The 17259-nt window shown below is 38.6% G+C and overlaps 1 protein-coding gene across 1 annotated transcript in view; it reads left to right on the forward strand.

Moving 5' to 3' along the window:
- The first annotated feature begins 443 nt into the window (after positions 1 to 443).
- MEGF10 (multiple EGF-like-domains 10) overlaps positions 444 to 17259 on the forward strand; it is a 190810-nt gene continuing 173994 nt past the window's right edge. The window contains exons 1-3 of the mRNA XM_006870686.1: positions 444 to 576; positions 13236 to 13337; positions 15039 to 15139. Of these exons, the coding sequence (XP_006870748.1) occupies positions 461 to 576; positions 13236 to 13337; positions 15039 to 15139 (319 nt within the window). The 5' untranslated portion in view covers positions 444 to 460. The remainder of the gene's footprint in view (positions 577 to 13235; positions 13338 to 15038; positions 15140 to 17259) is intronic.

The raw sequence follows: 17259 nt of genomic DNA on the forward strand, positions 1-17259 counted from the left end.
AAATGGAGCTTCTGTTTCATCATTTATACTCTATGAGTCCAAATTCCTCTGCATGCCCTCTTCTTCCAAAAGGGAATATGCCTGGTGAGAGAATCTGGAAGCCTGTGTTGCTCTGAGATGTTCTGGTGCATTCTTTAAATGTCAGCTGGTATGGATGAGAAGGGTTTTTGTTGTGGTGGCAGTTAATGATGATTTGTACATTTTAGTAACTGACAAAACTGTGGGTACTGTGCAAAACACAAGAAACACCTCTGTCTCTCATGAACCTTGAAATCTGGTAACCCTTCTGTTTAAATAAATACATAGCTTATTATGCATGTTTTAGCCTTGGTGACAACTGGTACCAAATAGTTGCTGGATTGAGAGGAATTCTGTTTGGGTCATTTCAATGCATCACTAATTTGGATTTTTTTTTTTTTTTTTTTTTCTTTCTGTAGGTTGTTCCTCAGAAAAGAAAAAAATGGTTGCTTCTTTAAAGTCATGGCTGAGCTTTATCTGTTTATTGGTATGCCACTGGATCGGAATCTCCTCTCCTCTGAATCTTGAAGACCCTAATGTGTGTAGCCACTGGGAAAGGTAATTGTTCTGAAATCAACTTGAGAGAAAACTTGCTTGCATAGGATCATTAGTAGTCTGATGTAGAAAATTAGAATTTGAGAAGAAACTGTGGTGTTTCTTTTATGTGAAAATCGTCAGCTATAGCTAACAAATTGGAGAGTAGCAATCATCTTGGTCATATGTGAAAAAAAAATTTTTAAAAAACAAAAACTTGTGCCTTATTTTAACACCAGAGCAATCATCAGATCCAGGGACACATTGGATAACTCAGTTAAAATGACTTCCCTATGGTCTTGTCCCTGCTGTGGATCTATTTGCAATCATCGGGGGAAGCTGGACTTAGGCATGGGAGCCGACGAGTAAGCAGTGAAAAGCAGCATGGAATAATGTGCTGGACTAGCATGTTGAAATGTGTGGCCTTCAAAACATCGTGCTATCGGTGGCCTTGAAAGGGAGACACGCTTTCTGCCTGGAGAAACTGACAAGGCTGCATGGAGACTGTACCACCCAAAAGGCTCCTGAAGAACTAAGTAAGAGGAGTAGATAGAAGGGGTTCGAGAAGGCTTCTGGGAAACAGGATGACTTGAAACCAGTGCCATGCAGACCACCAAGAACAGAGCCGTGTAATGCTGGAGGAAGGGAAGTTTGTGTAGATTTTGTAAAAACAAATAATGTGCCGTCCAGATCTAGCAGTCCCACCTGGAACATAAGAATGTTGTTGTTGTTGTTTTTAAGTGCCATCTAGTTAGTTCCGACTCATAGCAACCCTGCATAGGGTTTCCAAGGAACATCTGGTGGGTCTGAACTACCGACCTTGTGGTTAGCAATCCAGTGTTTACCCTACAGTATCACACCAGGAGTCTGGAACATAGAAATAGCACATACTATATAGTGTGTTGTTGGTAGTGGTGGTGTGCCAACAACCGAGTCAGTTCCCGACTCATAGCAACCCCTGTATAGGGTTTCCAAGGCTGTAAATCTTTATGAGAAAAGAAAGCCTCATCTTTCTCCTGTGGAGCAGCTAGTTGATTCGAACTACTGACCTTGCAATTCACAGCCTCGGAAACCCTGTACAGGGTTGCTATGAGTCGGAACCGACTCCACAGCACATAACAACAACAACAACCAGGGCTCCTTCATATGCTTTTACTGCAGAACAGTCTACTTTGCTCTAATAATCTTTCTTGATAATCTTTGTAAACTTAAGTGTTTCAAACAAATAAAATGGGTTAAGTACTAGAGAGCAATATATATTTTCTAGTAGCAGTGAGTGTAATTACATCAAGCTCTTTGTTTCATTTTCCTTTCACCTCAGTACCATGATTAGCATACCAGAGTACTTGGTCTAATCACCTTTGTCACCCACTGTTAGAATGCACAAAGCCCAGAGCCTCTCAAACCCAGGAACTGTATTAATCTAGGGGCATGTTGGCTCTCCACTCACAGCCTTATATTCTGGTGAGGGCTCAATCCCAGTTTCAATCGGGGTGGTGGTGGTAGCTGTGTGCCGTGGAGTCGGTTCTGACTCACAGCGACCCTGTACAGGTTTTTGGAGGCTGTAAATCTTAACGGGAGCAGAATGCCTCATCTATCTCCTGCGTTACAGTTTGTAGTTCTGATCTTGCGGTTCTCAGCCTGATTAGTAACCACTACACTACCAGAGCTCCTTTCCAATCAGGGTAATGAAACCTAATTCCCTCATCAATTAAATAGTTATATATACATCAGTATGAAACTTAAACTATACAGAAAATGTATATGCATAAAGTTCTGTATATCTGTGGTATTAACTAGATTATGGAGTCCTGGTGTGGTGCTGTGGGTTAATGCACAGGACTGCAAGGTCAGTTTGAATCACAAGGTTGGTGGTTCAGGTTCACCAGCCGTTCCCTGGAACCCCTACAGAGGGTCGCTATGGGTCAGAACCAACTCAAAGGCACTGAACAACGACAACTAGATTGTGGAGTCCTAGTGTGGCACTGTAGGAGAAGCACTGGACTGCTAACCACTAAGTCAGGGCTTCAAATCTACCAGTCACTCCTTGGAAACCCTAGACAAGGTTGTTAGGAATTAGAACCAACTCAGTGTCACTTAACAACAACAGCAACTAGACTATACAGTTAAGGGCTAGAATCTAGGTATTAATTGTCTTTATAATTAATAACATTTCACCAAGGAAGTGCTGAATAAGTACTTATTAAAATATTAAGCACAGATAAATGACTATATGAATGGATATAGGTCAGATTTAGAAAATGGAGAGACCATTGGTGGTTGTTCTTCTAGGAGGATGATAACTGTGGAATGGCAGGCAAAGCCACATTTTTGAAGATGCTGTGAAATAAGCATTAATAGATTTTACTGGTGCATTGAATTTAGGATGTGAAGAGGCAGAGAAGACTGAGGTCTAGAACTTATTGTGTGTGGGTAGAAGTATCAGTGCACATATGGAAAAATGGAAGGAAGAGTTGAATGAGAAGAAGAGAAATTGAATGGCTTGTCTATGTTGAGTCATGAAATCAATCTGAAATATGGACTTGGAAGTGTATGGGGATATGAAGTTAAGTATGTCCAGTATGATAAAATATGAACAGATAAACTGTCCGAGGAAAACTTTAAAGAGAAATGAATCCAAGGTTTAGAGTAATCTACCACCCACTTGTAATTACACATTCTATCATTATTCCATGTTCAATATTTTACCAAGCCTGGTAACACATATTTGTATTCTTTTGTTCACCACTGATGATCTCCAGTGTCTAGAATACTGTCTTGCACATGGCATGTGCTCAATAAATAATATTTGAATGAGTGAGCTCACTTTCTAATAGGAAATAAAATGACCAAAAATGGATATCACGGGGTATGAGAGAGATAGAGACAGACAAGGAACAGATTGGTCTCTAAACCTGATCATAATCCTACAGTTGCACAGGTGATTAGAGTAACTTTTAAAATACTCACTAACTGAGTGTTGACAGGAGAGAGGGCTGATTTTTTTAAGTTTTTCTTATAAATTCACTGATAATTTGCATTAGAGAACATAGGTTTTACACTCATGATTTCCTTGCAATGATTATCATCTCCATGTATCATCATTCAGCAGTATTTGCTTCTATTCCTTCTTTTTGTTGTTGTTGTTGTTGTGTTGTTGTTTTGGTGGGGGGATGGGAGGATGTACACCAGAATACTCGTGAATATATAATCATTTAAACAACCAAAGGTCACATTCTGCAAGCCTGCCTTCTGGCCACCAGCACACAGCCTTTCTCTTTCCATGAGTCTAGAGTCCTCAGCTACTCTATCTCTCCATGTCCTCATCTCTGCCTCCATCTCTTGTGTCGCTGCTTCTCTGAATAGAGTCCCACATTCTGCTCATGCTCTTCTCCCTTGATGGTCCTCGGGTCTTCTGTTTCTGCACTGGAAGATTAACTACCCCCCATTTAAAAAAAAAAAAATTATAAAACTTCTGCCTTTATAGTTGTGAAAGTCGCAATTAGTCATGATAACAATGATTCACTATTGAATCATAAGAATCTTATCCCCATCTCCTTTTACTAGACCCGTCTAGACAAGATGAAAACTAGTAGCAATTCTACCATCCCCTGCACACTCTGAAGCTAAATTCCAAGAGGGATAATTTTTTAAAATTGTTTTTATAATCTTATTGATAACTGTATTAGTAAATGGTTAGATAGTAAAATTTCGAAGAAAGTTGAAAGGAGTTAGGATTGCTTTAACAAGAATAGAGAAAGGAGGAGCAGAATAAATTAAACTGATCAAATTGAAGTGCAGGCGACAGATTCTCCTCTATTTCCAAAATCTGAATCGGGGCAATGAAGATTAGCTCTGAGGATGCAGATCTTGGTAGTAGGGTTGAGTAGGGCTCATTGCAGGCTTGCCTTATACTCAAGTCACCTGTGTCCAATGAACCTTATGCCTTGCTTCTCAACACACGGTTGAGCATCACAGTCATATCTCTTCATTTATAGAAAAGAAGACTCTCAGGCTCCATCCCAGACCTGCTGAATCAGTATCTGAATTTTAACAAGATCCCTGGTGGTTTGTCTGTCCACACAAGTCTGAGTAGCTCTGAACGCAAATACTTCAATCAGTGCCTTCTAGCTGAATTCACCATTCCTATCTGAGTGCTTATTCACAAATAAAAAATGTGTCTTATCTTAATTCAGCAATTGAGATTCCAAGTAGTTGTGCATAAAATGAAATGAAAGAAAATTAAATCATTTAAAATACACAAGGGTGTTTGTTATTAAAGGAATTCTGCAGAGAATCCTTTTGGAAGATGAATACTTCTATGAATAACCAGTTCCTTCACCCCAACTCCTCTCCCTCCATTATGAATTGAAGCTTTTCCATCTATAGGGGTTCTCTCAAAGAAGGCACAAATGGAGAGAAACCGCTCTTTGGCCCAACCCCTTGGGGATGGAACACAGTAGTGATAGTAATTTAACCAGGAGTTTTGAAGCAAGCAAAGATAAGAAATGATGATTATTACCATATCTGATTAAAGTAACAAGGTAATTTAGAAAATAAAATGTAATTAGCCACTTTGGAATGTGTCCAAGTGATGTTAACTCTTTTTTTTTTTTTTTTCCGTTTCCTTCTCTTTGACCTTAAATTAAATCTTGCTGGGGTTTCTCCCTGGATAATACTTAATAGGTGAAAATCACGGTGATGATAATGTTTTCAGTGTGCTAGAGAAGATTAAGAAAACAAGCAAGAAATAAAGGGTTTTGCATCTCAATGCTGAAAAATATTGCACAATTGGAACCAGATTTCTTTCGGTAGCACAGTTTGCTATAGCTGCTTTAAAAACTGGATTTCTTGGTGTGTTTCTGACATCAGAGATGGAACAGAGAGGCAGGATGATGCCGGGTTAGTGCTGACCATATCCTCACTAGCAATAGGAGTTCAGTGTTACTCATTTGGAATGAAAAACAGGATTGAACTAGACAAACCAGAAGGTTACTTACTTCCCACTTTGTGACTTTAGGAGCAGCTGCTGATGGACATGGAAGTTTGAACAGTTAATGTTAACTATTGAGTTACTTAAGTTCAAACAGCAGCCCACATACTGGTCAAAGCAGCAGTGATAAAGACCTGGGAAGATGGCCCATTCTTGCAGACATTTCCTTTTATAAGTAAAGTGACTTCCTCAGAAAGAGACAAGGTAACAATGTTGTTGTTGCTAAGCGCCGTTGAGTCCATTCTAACCCATAGAGACCCTGTATATAGTTTCCAAGGAGCAGCTGGTGAGCTTGAATCGCCAACCTTACAGTTCAAACATCTTTGCTGTCAGATGCATTAGCCCACAGCGCCACACCAGGACTCCAAGGTAACAGTAGGTAATTGAATATTTAAAAAAAAATTGGCATCATTTCTTATGAATTACTATTGACACTCAATCATTTCCATCCCATGTGTGGAGAGTAAAGCTGCTGCATAGGATTGTCAAACCTGTCACCTTTTTGGAATGTCTCTGAGGTGCCTCAGGTTGAATTAGGACTACCAAACTTTTGGGGCCAGTAGTCAAGTGCCCAACTCTTTGTACTGCTCAGAGATTCTTCTTGTTGTTGTTAAGTGCCGTTGAGTTAGTTCCAACTCATAGCGACCCTGTATAGTGTTTCCAAGGAGTAGATGGTGAGTCTGAATTGCCAATCTTGAAGTTCAAAACAGACCTTGTAGTCCAGTGCTTTATCCTCCAGCACCAGGACTCCCAGAGATTCCTAGGCGGTAAAAATGTGGAGACTATTTACAACAATGAAAATGTTCAACTGTTTAGATTTTTAAAAAAGCAGGTTTCAAAATTATGTGCATGGAATGGTTATAATAATATAAATAGCAAAACTAAAAACCACAAGGCACTGTGAAGAAGTACAACCAAATGTACTTCATGGTTATGTAAGAGTTAGGGAATCCTGATTTTTTGTTTTTGTTTTTGAATCCTTTGCTACCTATTTTTTTTGGACTGCATGTGTTTTTAACTTTTTATTGTGAATTGGGTGAAGGTTCACAGAGCAGATCAGTTTTCCTTGCAATGACTCATGCACATTTGGTTTCATCTCAGTGTCTGCAATCCCCACAATGTTACATCACTGATCCCACTGCGTCCCTGTTTCCTGCTTCCATTCCTCTTTCTTTTCCTAACCCGTTTGAACTTTGCCATCCGTAAGTGCTGTCCTTTTGATCTCAAATGGTTGATTATTCTCAGATTAAGTATCTCCTGATGTGACACTGTAGGATCAGCACTGAACTATGAACCACAAGATTGGCAGTTCAAACCCACGAGCTGCTCTTTGGAAATCTTATAGAGGGTCACTATGTGTCAGAACCGACTCAATGTCATTTAACAATGATAACAAGTATGTCCTTGGGTTGATTTTTTCCTTTATTATGTCTACTGTTTGGCTGAAGATTGAACCTTGGAGTGAATTCATTTTCAGACCTGAAGGGTGGCTAAGGGCCGTAGTCTCAGAGGATCAACCAGTCTTTATCTGACCAGTAAAGCTGGTCTTTTTTTTTTAATGATTTGAGTTTTGTGCCACATTTCCCACCCCCACCCCCACTCAACCCAGAACCTTCTAATGTGATACTTTTCAGAACAGGTGATAGTGGTATTTGGGCATCATCTAGTTCTTCTGGTCTGAGTCATGAAGGTTGATGGATGTTACCATGGTCTATTAGTCTACGGCACTAAAATTGTTACCATGTATCTTCAATTTTCATGCACTTTAGATGATTTTAAGACCCTGTTGTTGTTAACTGCCATCCAGTCTATACCGACTCATAGCAACCCTATGAACAACAGAACAAAACACTGCCTTGTCTTTCAGCAATCTCACAATCTTTGCTACATTTGAGCCTGTTGCAGCTATCACTTTGCCAATCTAGCTCGTTTGGGGGTCTTCTGCTTTTTCTCCCACCCTCCACTTGACCAAATATGATATCCTGAAGTCTGAATATGTCTGAAGTCTGGCTTCCAAGGAACATTCTAGCTGTACCTCTTTCAACACAGATTAGTTTGTTCTTTTGGCAGTCCATGGTACTTTCAGCAGTCTATTCCAACACCATAACTCAAATGTATCAATTCTTCTATGGTTTTCCTTATTCACTGTCTAACTTTCAAATACATATGTTATTGAAAATACTATGGCTTGGGTCAAGCACACCTTAGTCCTCAAACTAACATCTTCACTCTTGGACACTTTAAAGAGGTCTTGTGCAGCAGATTTGACAATTGCAACACATCATTATGTCATTTGATTTCTTGCCTGCTGCTTCCATGAGTGTTGATGGTTGATCAAAATAAATCGAAGGCTTTGACAAATTCAATCTTTTCTCCATTTATGTAGATGTTATTTATTGATCCAGTGATAATGATTTTTTTTTTTTTTTCCACATTGAGGTACAACCTATATGGAAGGCTTTGGTCTTTGATCTTCATCAGTAAGAATTTTAAACCTTCTTAACTTTGAGCAAGCAAGGTTGTATCATCTGCATATCGCAGGTTGTTTCTGAGTCTTCCACCAATCCTGGTGCCACTTTATTCTTCATAGAATCCATCTTCTTGGATTATTTGCTCAGTTTAAAGATTGAATAAGTATGATGAAGGAATACAACCCTGTCATACCTTTTCTAATTTTAAACCATTCAATATCCCCTTTTTCTGTCCGACCAACTGCCTCTTTGTCTATACACAGGTTCCTATGAGCACAATTAAAAGTTCCAGGATACTCATTCTCTGCAATGTTATCCATAGCTTGCCATGATCTGCACAATCAAAAGCTTTTGTGTAGCCAATAAAGCACAAGTAAACATTTTTCTGGTATTCTCTGCTTTCAGCCAAGATCTATCTGACGTTAGCAAATGACATCCCTCATGCCATGTCCTCTTCTGAATATGATTTGAGTCACTGAAAGTTCTCTTCCAATGTATATTTGCAGCCATTTTTGTATTATCTTTAGCATAACTTTACTTTCATGTGATATTAATAATATTGTCTGATGTTTTCTGTATTCCATTGGGTCACCTCTCTTTGGAATGGGTACAAATATGGATCTCTTTTAGTCAGTTGGTCAGGTAGTTGTCTTCCAAATTTCTTAGCATAGATGAATGAGTGCCTCCAGTGCTGCATAAGTTTGTTGGAATTTTTCAATTTGTGTTCCATCAATTCCCAATGCACCTTTGGCTTTTGTATTCCATCAATTCCCAATGCACATTGGACTTTGGAATTCCTCTTTGAGTCTCATTGTATCTTGATCATATGCTACCTCTTGAAATGGTTAAACATTGACCACTTATTTTTGGTACAGTGACTCTGTGTATTCCTTCCATTTTATTTTGATGCTTTCTGCGTCATCCAACATTTTGCTCATAGAATCCTTGAATATTTCAAGTAAAGGCTTGACTTTTTTTTTTCAGTTCCCTCAGCTTGACAAATACTTCCCTTTTGATTTTCTAACTTCAGGTCTTTGCACATTTCGCTATAATATTTGACTTTGTCTTCTTGAGTTGCCATTTGAAATTTTTTATTCAACTCTTTCACCTCCTCATTTCTTCCATTTGCTTTAGCACCTCTCCACTGAAGAGCAAGTTTCAGAGTCTCTTCTGACATCCATTTTGGTCTTTTCCTTCTTTCTTGTCTTCTTAATGACCTTTTGCTTTTTCCTGTGTGATGTTCTTGATGTCATTCCTCAACTATTCTAGTCTTTGCTCTTAAGACCCTACCTAGTTCCTAGGAAATCTTGCTCTCACCTTTTAAAAAAATAAGTTTTCCATGTAATGTAATGTGATGATAATATCTCTAACAATGTTTAAAAAAGAAAAGAAAACATAATATAATAATGAACAGGAAAGAAAAAATAATTGAGTTTGAACAAATTTCAACCCCTTCTCCTATAAACTTTACTGGATAACTTGGTTTCTGATCATTATAAAAAGTAGAATTTCACCACAGTAAAATTTTTTTTTTAATTTATATTCATTGCATTGGTTTTAAACTGCTGAATAATTTCAGTGGGAAGATTCAAGACTGGAGAGAATTGCTGAAAACATAGTGTATGTGATTCTTCTACAATGGAATTTGTGAGAATTGGAACTTGATGGGGCTTTGTCTTATTATTCTCAGTTTCATAAGGTTACCCCTTTCCTATTACTTGTTTGTGGAGCCAGTTCCTTTGTTTCTGAATCATTTTTCTTGTTCACATTGAATAGAATTGTCCAGGATCTGCAGATTGAGTATCAGTTTTGCTCTCCAGGGCAGATAGGACTTATCATTATAACATGGACTTACATATTTTCTAGACATGCTGCATCAGGTCTAGTTCAACAAAATAATTTGGCTCAGTTAAATTGTTACTGTAGAACTTGCTAGGATAACTTTTTCTCCTTGACTTGCCAGGTTAATTTAGAGTGGTTTCTATTTCATTCCTGTGGCATGTAGAGGGAGTTGCTCTATTTTGCTCGTGGGTGATGTAGGAGTCTACCTCTATTGCATTTTCATTCACATAGAATAGTCATTCATTTTGTCTCCACCAGAAATGGAAAGGACAAATAATGCTAAAGGCATCACAATTCAGTTATTGACCAGCAGCTAGATAGGAAGGGAAAAAAATGGCAAGAAATTCTTAGAGTTGTCATTAACTTGTACCTCAGGGCATTGCTACAGGTCTGAAGACAATATTAATAGCTTAATGTGATATGTCAGTTCGGAAGCATTTATACTTTAACAGAGGCTCTTTCTTGCTTTGCCCAAAAGGAGTTATATCACAGTTTGCAGGATAAGCACTCTACTGCAAATTTGGTTTGAACCGCAAGGTCTGCGGTTCATATAAAATATATTCTAGAAATTTAGACTGTTAACTTAGAGGGATCTTCAAGACCATCTCTGCCTCCTTTGTTTAAAGATATTATCAAGAACCAGGGAAGTGAGATTATCTGCTCAGCATCACCTAGTTTCTCAGTGTCCAATGAAGATTATAATTCTGGCTTTTTCTAGTCCAGTGTTTGTTTCCTTTGCTTGAGTTATGGGTTTTTTGTGGGGTCTTTTCAACAGTTTCCACCCAGCTGATTTTGATTCTTGGAGATGTTATGTGTGTCAGAATAGAATTGAGCTCCATAGGTTTTCAGTGGCTGATTTTTTAGGAGATTGCCTGGCCTTTCTTCTGAGGTACCTTTGGTTGGACTCAAACCTCCAATCTTCAGGTTAGCAGCCACGTGCATTAAGTTACACTACCCAGTGGTTCCAAGATTTGTGAAGGATCCCTAAATTTATCTGGAAATCAAATTATAATGCCCTAGATAAGGAGCTCTAAAGAACTCTGGTAGCGTAGTGGTTATGAATCGGGCTGCTAATCTCATAGTCAGCAGTTCGAAACTACCAGCTGTTCCGTGGAAGAAAGATGAGGCTTTCTGTTCCCATAAAGATTTACAGCCTCGGAAACTCTGTACAGGGTCGCTATGAGTCGGAACTGACTCCACAGCACATGACAACAACAACAACAAATAATAGAATGGAGTCCTGGTATGGCGCTGTGGGTTCATGTGCTGGACTGCAAAGTCTGTTTGAACCACAAGATCGGTGTTTCAAGCTCATCAACGACTCCTTGAAAACCCTATACAGTGTTGCTATGGATTGAAACCGACTCAACGGCACTTAACAACAACAACAACACATAATAGAATAAGGCAGTCCCCAAGATATGAACAAGATTCATTCCTAAGTGTGTCTTTGTAGGCTGAATTTGCAGAGAAGATGGAACAGGTACCTATAGTTCTTATTTAGCCTTACTTTAGTGCAACAAAATAGGCCCTGGTATAACAGTGGGGAAAGCATCCCGCTGCTAGCCAAAAAATTGGTGGTTTAAACCCACCAGCTGCTTCTTGGGAGAAAGATGTGGCCGTCTGCTTCTGTAAAGATTTACAGCCTTGGAAAAATGAGGGGATAGTCTGTTGTGTCTTATGGAGTCACTATGAGAATCAACTCAAAGGCAGTGGATTTGTGTTAGTGCAAGGAAAGATTTGAGCCTTTTCTTTTCTGTGATTTAGATATTCTAAATAAAGGTGTAAAGTAGAGGTGATTATGAAATTAAAAAAAATTTTTTTTGAGTAGGGGTTGGTTTACTCATTTCGGAATGTAAGCAAATTTACTTAACATTAAAGTGCAAGTATGAGTTAACCTCATGAATCAGATATCTGTTAACCTGGTGACTTGTTGGTGTTAGGTGGCATCACGTCAGTACCAACTCTCAACAACCTGTGCACAACAGAACAAAATGCTGCCTGGTTCTTCATCAACCTCACTCTCATTGCTATGCTTGAGCCCATTGCTGCTGCCACTGTGCCAATCCATCTCATTGCAGGGATGGGGGATGGGGGTGGGGGAGGGCTTTCAGTTCTTCACTAACCCTCCACTTTACCAATCATCATGTCCTTCTCCAGGGACTGGTCTCTTCTGATAACGTGTTTGAAGTGTACAGCTGAAGTGTCCTCATCCTGCCTTCTAAGGAGCATTCCAGCTGTACTTCTTCCAATAAAGATTTGTTTGTGCTTCTAGTCCATGATACTTTTGACATTTTTCTCCAACACCATAACTCAAATGCATCACTTCTTCTACCATCTTCCTTATTAATTTTCCAACTTTCACAGGTATATGAGTTATTGCAAATACCATGGTTTAGGTCAGGTGCACCTTAGTCTGCAAACTGATATCTTTGCTTTTTAACAAACACTTCAAAGAGGTCTTATGCAGCAGATTTTGCAGGTGCAATATGTCACTTGATTTCTTGACTGCTGCTTCCATGAGTGTTTATTGTGGGCCCAAGCAAATTGAAGTCTTTGACAACTTCAGTGTTTTCCTGTAGGCAGAAATTGAGCTCTGGACCATGTCATAAACGGTTTATGATGGAAAAGTAAAAGATTGTATATTGGATGCTCTTTCATAGATGTTTTTCACCCAAATACTTAGTTTAGCCCATAGGATTGCTTGTTTTTATCTAACAAGAAGCTGTTAGTGAAAATGTATGGGAGAGCAGACTGTTTCTATAGCAGCAGGTTGTTGGTAGGATCATTTCAGGCTTATTGTCTCAGCCATATGTTTAGAAAAGGGTTTAAAGACTTCTTTGCAGTTTTTACTTAGAGATTATAGATGGTCTCCCATTGCCTGAGAAGCAAAGCAGACACATGAAAGCAAAGTATTCCAAGTCCTAACCAGGGAAATACATATTTTTTTGATTTTTCAGAATTAGTAAAATATATGAATGCTTGGATGGTCTTTTGGCTGGTTAACCTGCTTATTTGCTTGTAGACTTAGATTGAAAACTTTTTGTGACCCATTTTTGTTATCCCTGGAGTCTTAGCGAAAGGGGAGTGAATTAAATGCAGAAAAAAATATTGAGTTCATTTTAAAATTTGGGAACATCAAGGTAAGAAAATAAAAATTTAAAGATGCATAGTGTGATACACTGTCTTTCAAATTTATTATTCATATTAAGCCTATCAGAGTTCTAGTTAAATAAAAATCTGTAATAAAAAGATTGCTAAAATTCAGGATGGCGTTTTAAATGGAGATAATTTAGCAAACACCCCCTTTCGAGTATACATAATAAAGTATTTGTATAAGAAGGAGAAGTACTGATGATTTTTCCTTTTCTTTTCAGCTACTCTGTAACTGTGCAGGAGTCGTACCCACATCCTTTTGATCAAATTTACTACACTAGCTGTACTGACATCCTAAACTGGTTTAAATGCACACGGCACAGGTAATGGGGGTTCAAATACATTTATGAGCTTGACTAACAGGAAACAGACTCTGAAATAACCAGAGGTTTTAAATACTTAAGAAGGTGTATTCGTTCATTCCATGAATAGTTACTGAGTGCTTACTGTTGTCCTCACTTTGTTCCAGATCATAGGGAAGATAGTAAAGCAAAATGGTAGGTAGTCCAGGCCCTTAAGATACTTCCAATCTAACTGGAGAGGAAACGTCTAATGTTTGCCATTGTTTAGTTAGGAACAACTCAAACACCTTTCATGTTGTTCATAGTTGGGGGAGACACTTTTAAAACTGGATATCACTACATATAACTAGAGCCCTGGTGTGGCACTGTAGGATAAGCATTGAGACTGAACAGCAAGACTGGCCACTCTTTAGAAATACTATACAGGGCCGCTATGAGTCGGAACTGACATGACGACACTTAACAGCAGCAGCAAAGATATCAAGAAATTTCAATATTTATATAACTGAACATCTGACTCATTGTTGTTAAGTGCCATAGAGTCAGTTCCGACCCATAGTGACCCTGTATAGGGTTTCTGAGGAGCAGCTGGTGAACTTCAACCTCTGGCCTTCCAGTTCAAGTGGACTTTGCAGTCCAGCATTAACCAACATCACCACACCAAGACTCCTAACTCATTGCACATTACATTCAATTTGACCCTTAAGAAGAAAGTCACAGTTTTTTATAAATAAGGAAGAAGAAAGAAAGGTAGTAATCATTGTATATTAATTTTAATATGAAAGAGAGCTATACTATCCTGAATTTACTAGTAAAAGATTTGTGGCAGTATGAGTGAGTTATGGTGGAATGCAGCGCCAGCATTAAATGATGCTATACTCAATGTCATTTTTTCAGACAAGCTTTCCTTGGTTACTCTGTCCCTCACTTTCTATTCCCTTAATCAGACTTTATTTTCCTTCCCCAAATTTAAGCATTATCACCCATGATGTTGTTGTTGTTAAGTGCTGTTGAGTCAGTTCCGACTCATAGCGATCCTGTATAGCGTTTCCAAGGAGCAACTAGTGAGTTTGAACTCCTGATCTTTCTATTCACACCAACCTTCAGTTTAGCGTATTAATCCTCAGCACCACACATATATTTATTCTTTTAATGTCTCTTTCCTTAACTTCTTCTAGGTCTTCATAATAAAATGTAAATTCCTTGAGGACAAAGGCTTTGTACTGTTTTGCTATTTCCCTAGTGTAGCAATGCCTGGAATATAGTAAGTGCTCAGTAAATAAAAGTTTAATAAATCAATGAATGAATCAGGCTTTAGTTAGGTTAGATCTTTTGCTTATCAGCCTTCCATTTCATAATAAGATAAGACTGAATTAGCCAAACTTTTAAAGGAATTTTTGAAGTTTTCCTTTAAGACGTATGTAACTGAATGCTGATTAAAGTAGTGCCATATGAATATATCATATGAACATATCTCAAGATAATTGAGGTAAGGATATCATGGAACTTCTGATCCTCTGGAATAGACTATAGATTAAATTGTTAAGAATTCATATTGATCAAGATGTCTAGTCCATGCTTCTTATTTATTTTGGAGTACTTTGCTTTCCATGCTTTTATTATATTTAATAGCTCTTTAGAATTAAAATATAAATTCTTAATTTCTAATCAAATTGCAGTTCTAAGGAAGTAATGCTATGATTTTCTTCCCCCTTTGTATAGAGTCAGTTATCGAACAGCGTATCGACATGGGGAAAAAACTATGTATAGGCGTAAATCGCAGTGCTGTCCTGGATTTTATGAAAGCAGGGAAATGTGTGTCCGTAAGTAAGACTTTCAACTGTTAGCATTTCATTTGTTTTGCCCGGTGCTGATTTGCTTATGGTAATGACAGCCTGAGATAGAGTCCTGGGAAGTTGAAACATCTTGGAGTATTCCCTTCCACTCTTTTCTGCTACTTCCTTGGCCTGTATAATAAGGGAAACATTCACTCTGTTTTTCTATCCTACTAAAACATCATCAAGTGAATGTTGCTTGAGCAGGATGCAGAAGCTATGGAAAGATGACTGAAGGTAGAACGTAACAGTGTTAATTGTACTTCTTGATAAATGCTGACTTGCAAATTTTTCAGGATTCCTTAAAAGAGAACAAAAACAGCTGACCTGAGTAAACTTCTGAAAGGAGAAAGGACAGCCTTTTCTTTTTGGTGTTTAATAAAGTGATGAAGCTGCCTAAATGCAGAGTTTTCATGATAAGAAATAACTACAAGCTTGGGTAAAAAAGTAGACCTTCTTTTCCTTTGTAAGGTGCCCCCCTTTTTTTAACCTCTCCCCATCACACTTACTCTGAGATATCTGGGGATAAATTTGATATTTTATTACACAATTTTAAAAATCCTATAATTTTATGTGGGATGCCATTTGCAATTGAGGTTTCTTACTGTTATGTAGTGGACACTTGGAAGAAAGGTCATTAAAAATATTTAAGTATTTTGGTTCAGCACACAGCTAAGGAGCATATTTGCTTTTCAAGTCAGGTCATTAATGTTGAGGACCACAGAAAGAAGTTTCTGTTGTGATTTTGAGGAACCAGGAATAATAGGGGCAGATATGAGGTTAAGAATCTGCAGAGCCAGGTAATAGCATTGCCTCTGCCACTGCCAGCTGTGTAACCTCTGGTAAGCCCTTTAACCTTCTCTGAAGCCTCTGTACTGTCATGTAGAGAAAGAGCTTGGACTAGTATGCGTCTCATCTCCTTCTCATCCTTGGGTTCTGTTCTTAATGTTGTTGTTGTTAAGTGCCGTCAAATCAGTTCCGACCCATAGTGACCCTCTCTAGAGGGTTTCCAAGGAGTAACTAGTGAGCTTGATCCAACAACCTTGCAGTTCAAACCGACTGTGCAGTCTAGTGCATTAACCCACAGTGCCACACCAGGACTCCATTCTTGATGTAGACATGGATAGAAGCGTGTCTGCCTACACTGCCATCTTGCCCTGTAAGTCTGTTTTTTTTTTTTTTTTTTTAATGAGCATTTGTTATCATGTATAGGCCTGGTTCTGAATCAAAAGTGAGGAGTTGCCCCTGTCTACACCAAGAATGACGCATTTATCATATCCTCTGCAACAAAGACATGGGAGACCAAGTGAAACAAATACAGATGGTGATCCTGAAACCCTGAGCGTCAGAGGATACAGCAGAGAGGTAGATGAGTGGTGACTGGAAGAGGAAGCGGAACAGGAGTAGAGAGAGAAAAGAAAAGAAAGCAGGCTGTAAGCTGATGTGGAGTGGTGTTGCCATCTTAAGCGCTGTTGATACAGTGAATTTCAGGCACAAAACACAGCTGGAGGTTGCCAGCAAAGGAGTGTGGTTTTCCCTTGTGCCTCTCCTCTCCTGATAGCTGAGGGTGTGTCCAGTCTCTGCCCTTGTTGAGCCAGCAGCCAGTGGCATTCCCTCTTGCACAGACTCAGTTTTGCCTTCAGGCACTGGGAGTGCCACCCCTTTTTAAGGAGGTCCCCTGACCCGTCCAAAACTATGCTATACAAATAGCAAGTGAGCATAGCATGCTTGCTTTATGTCTCTATCACATCTACCAGGACACAGGTAGTGAGGGCTTGAGAACACACCAACATACAATCATCAATAAATATAACTAACGATGCCACGACAATGTCTCATAAAAATCGGACTATTTCAGCTTCCACAAAGAAACAAGACAGAATGCCTCAAATAAATCACCAAAATATAAAGTCAGAAAGTATAATACCAGAAATGGTATCAAAACTAGAAATAAGACAGAATGCCTCAAATAAATCACCAAAATATAAAGTCAGAAAGTATAATACCAGAAATGGTATCAAAACTACTTGATAAGACATTAAAAATAATGATATTTAGGTACCATCAACAGATTGAGAGAAAGATCAAGGAAAGCAAGAGGGACACAG

This window comes from Chrysochloris asiatica, unplaced genomic scaffold, assembly GCF_000296735.1.
Source record: "Chrysochloris asiatica unplaced genomic scaffold, ChrAsi1.0 scaffold00147, whole genome shotgun sequence".
Classification (NCBI taxonomy): Eukaryota; Metazoa; Chordata; class Mammalia; order Afrosoricida; family Chrysochloridae; genus Chrysochloris; species Chrysochloris asiatica.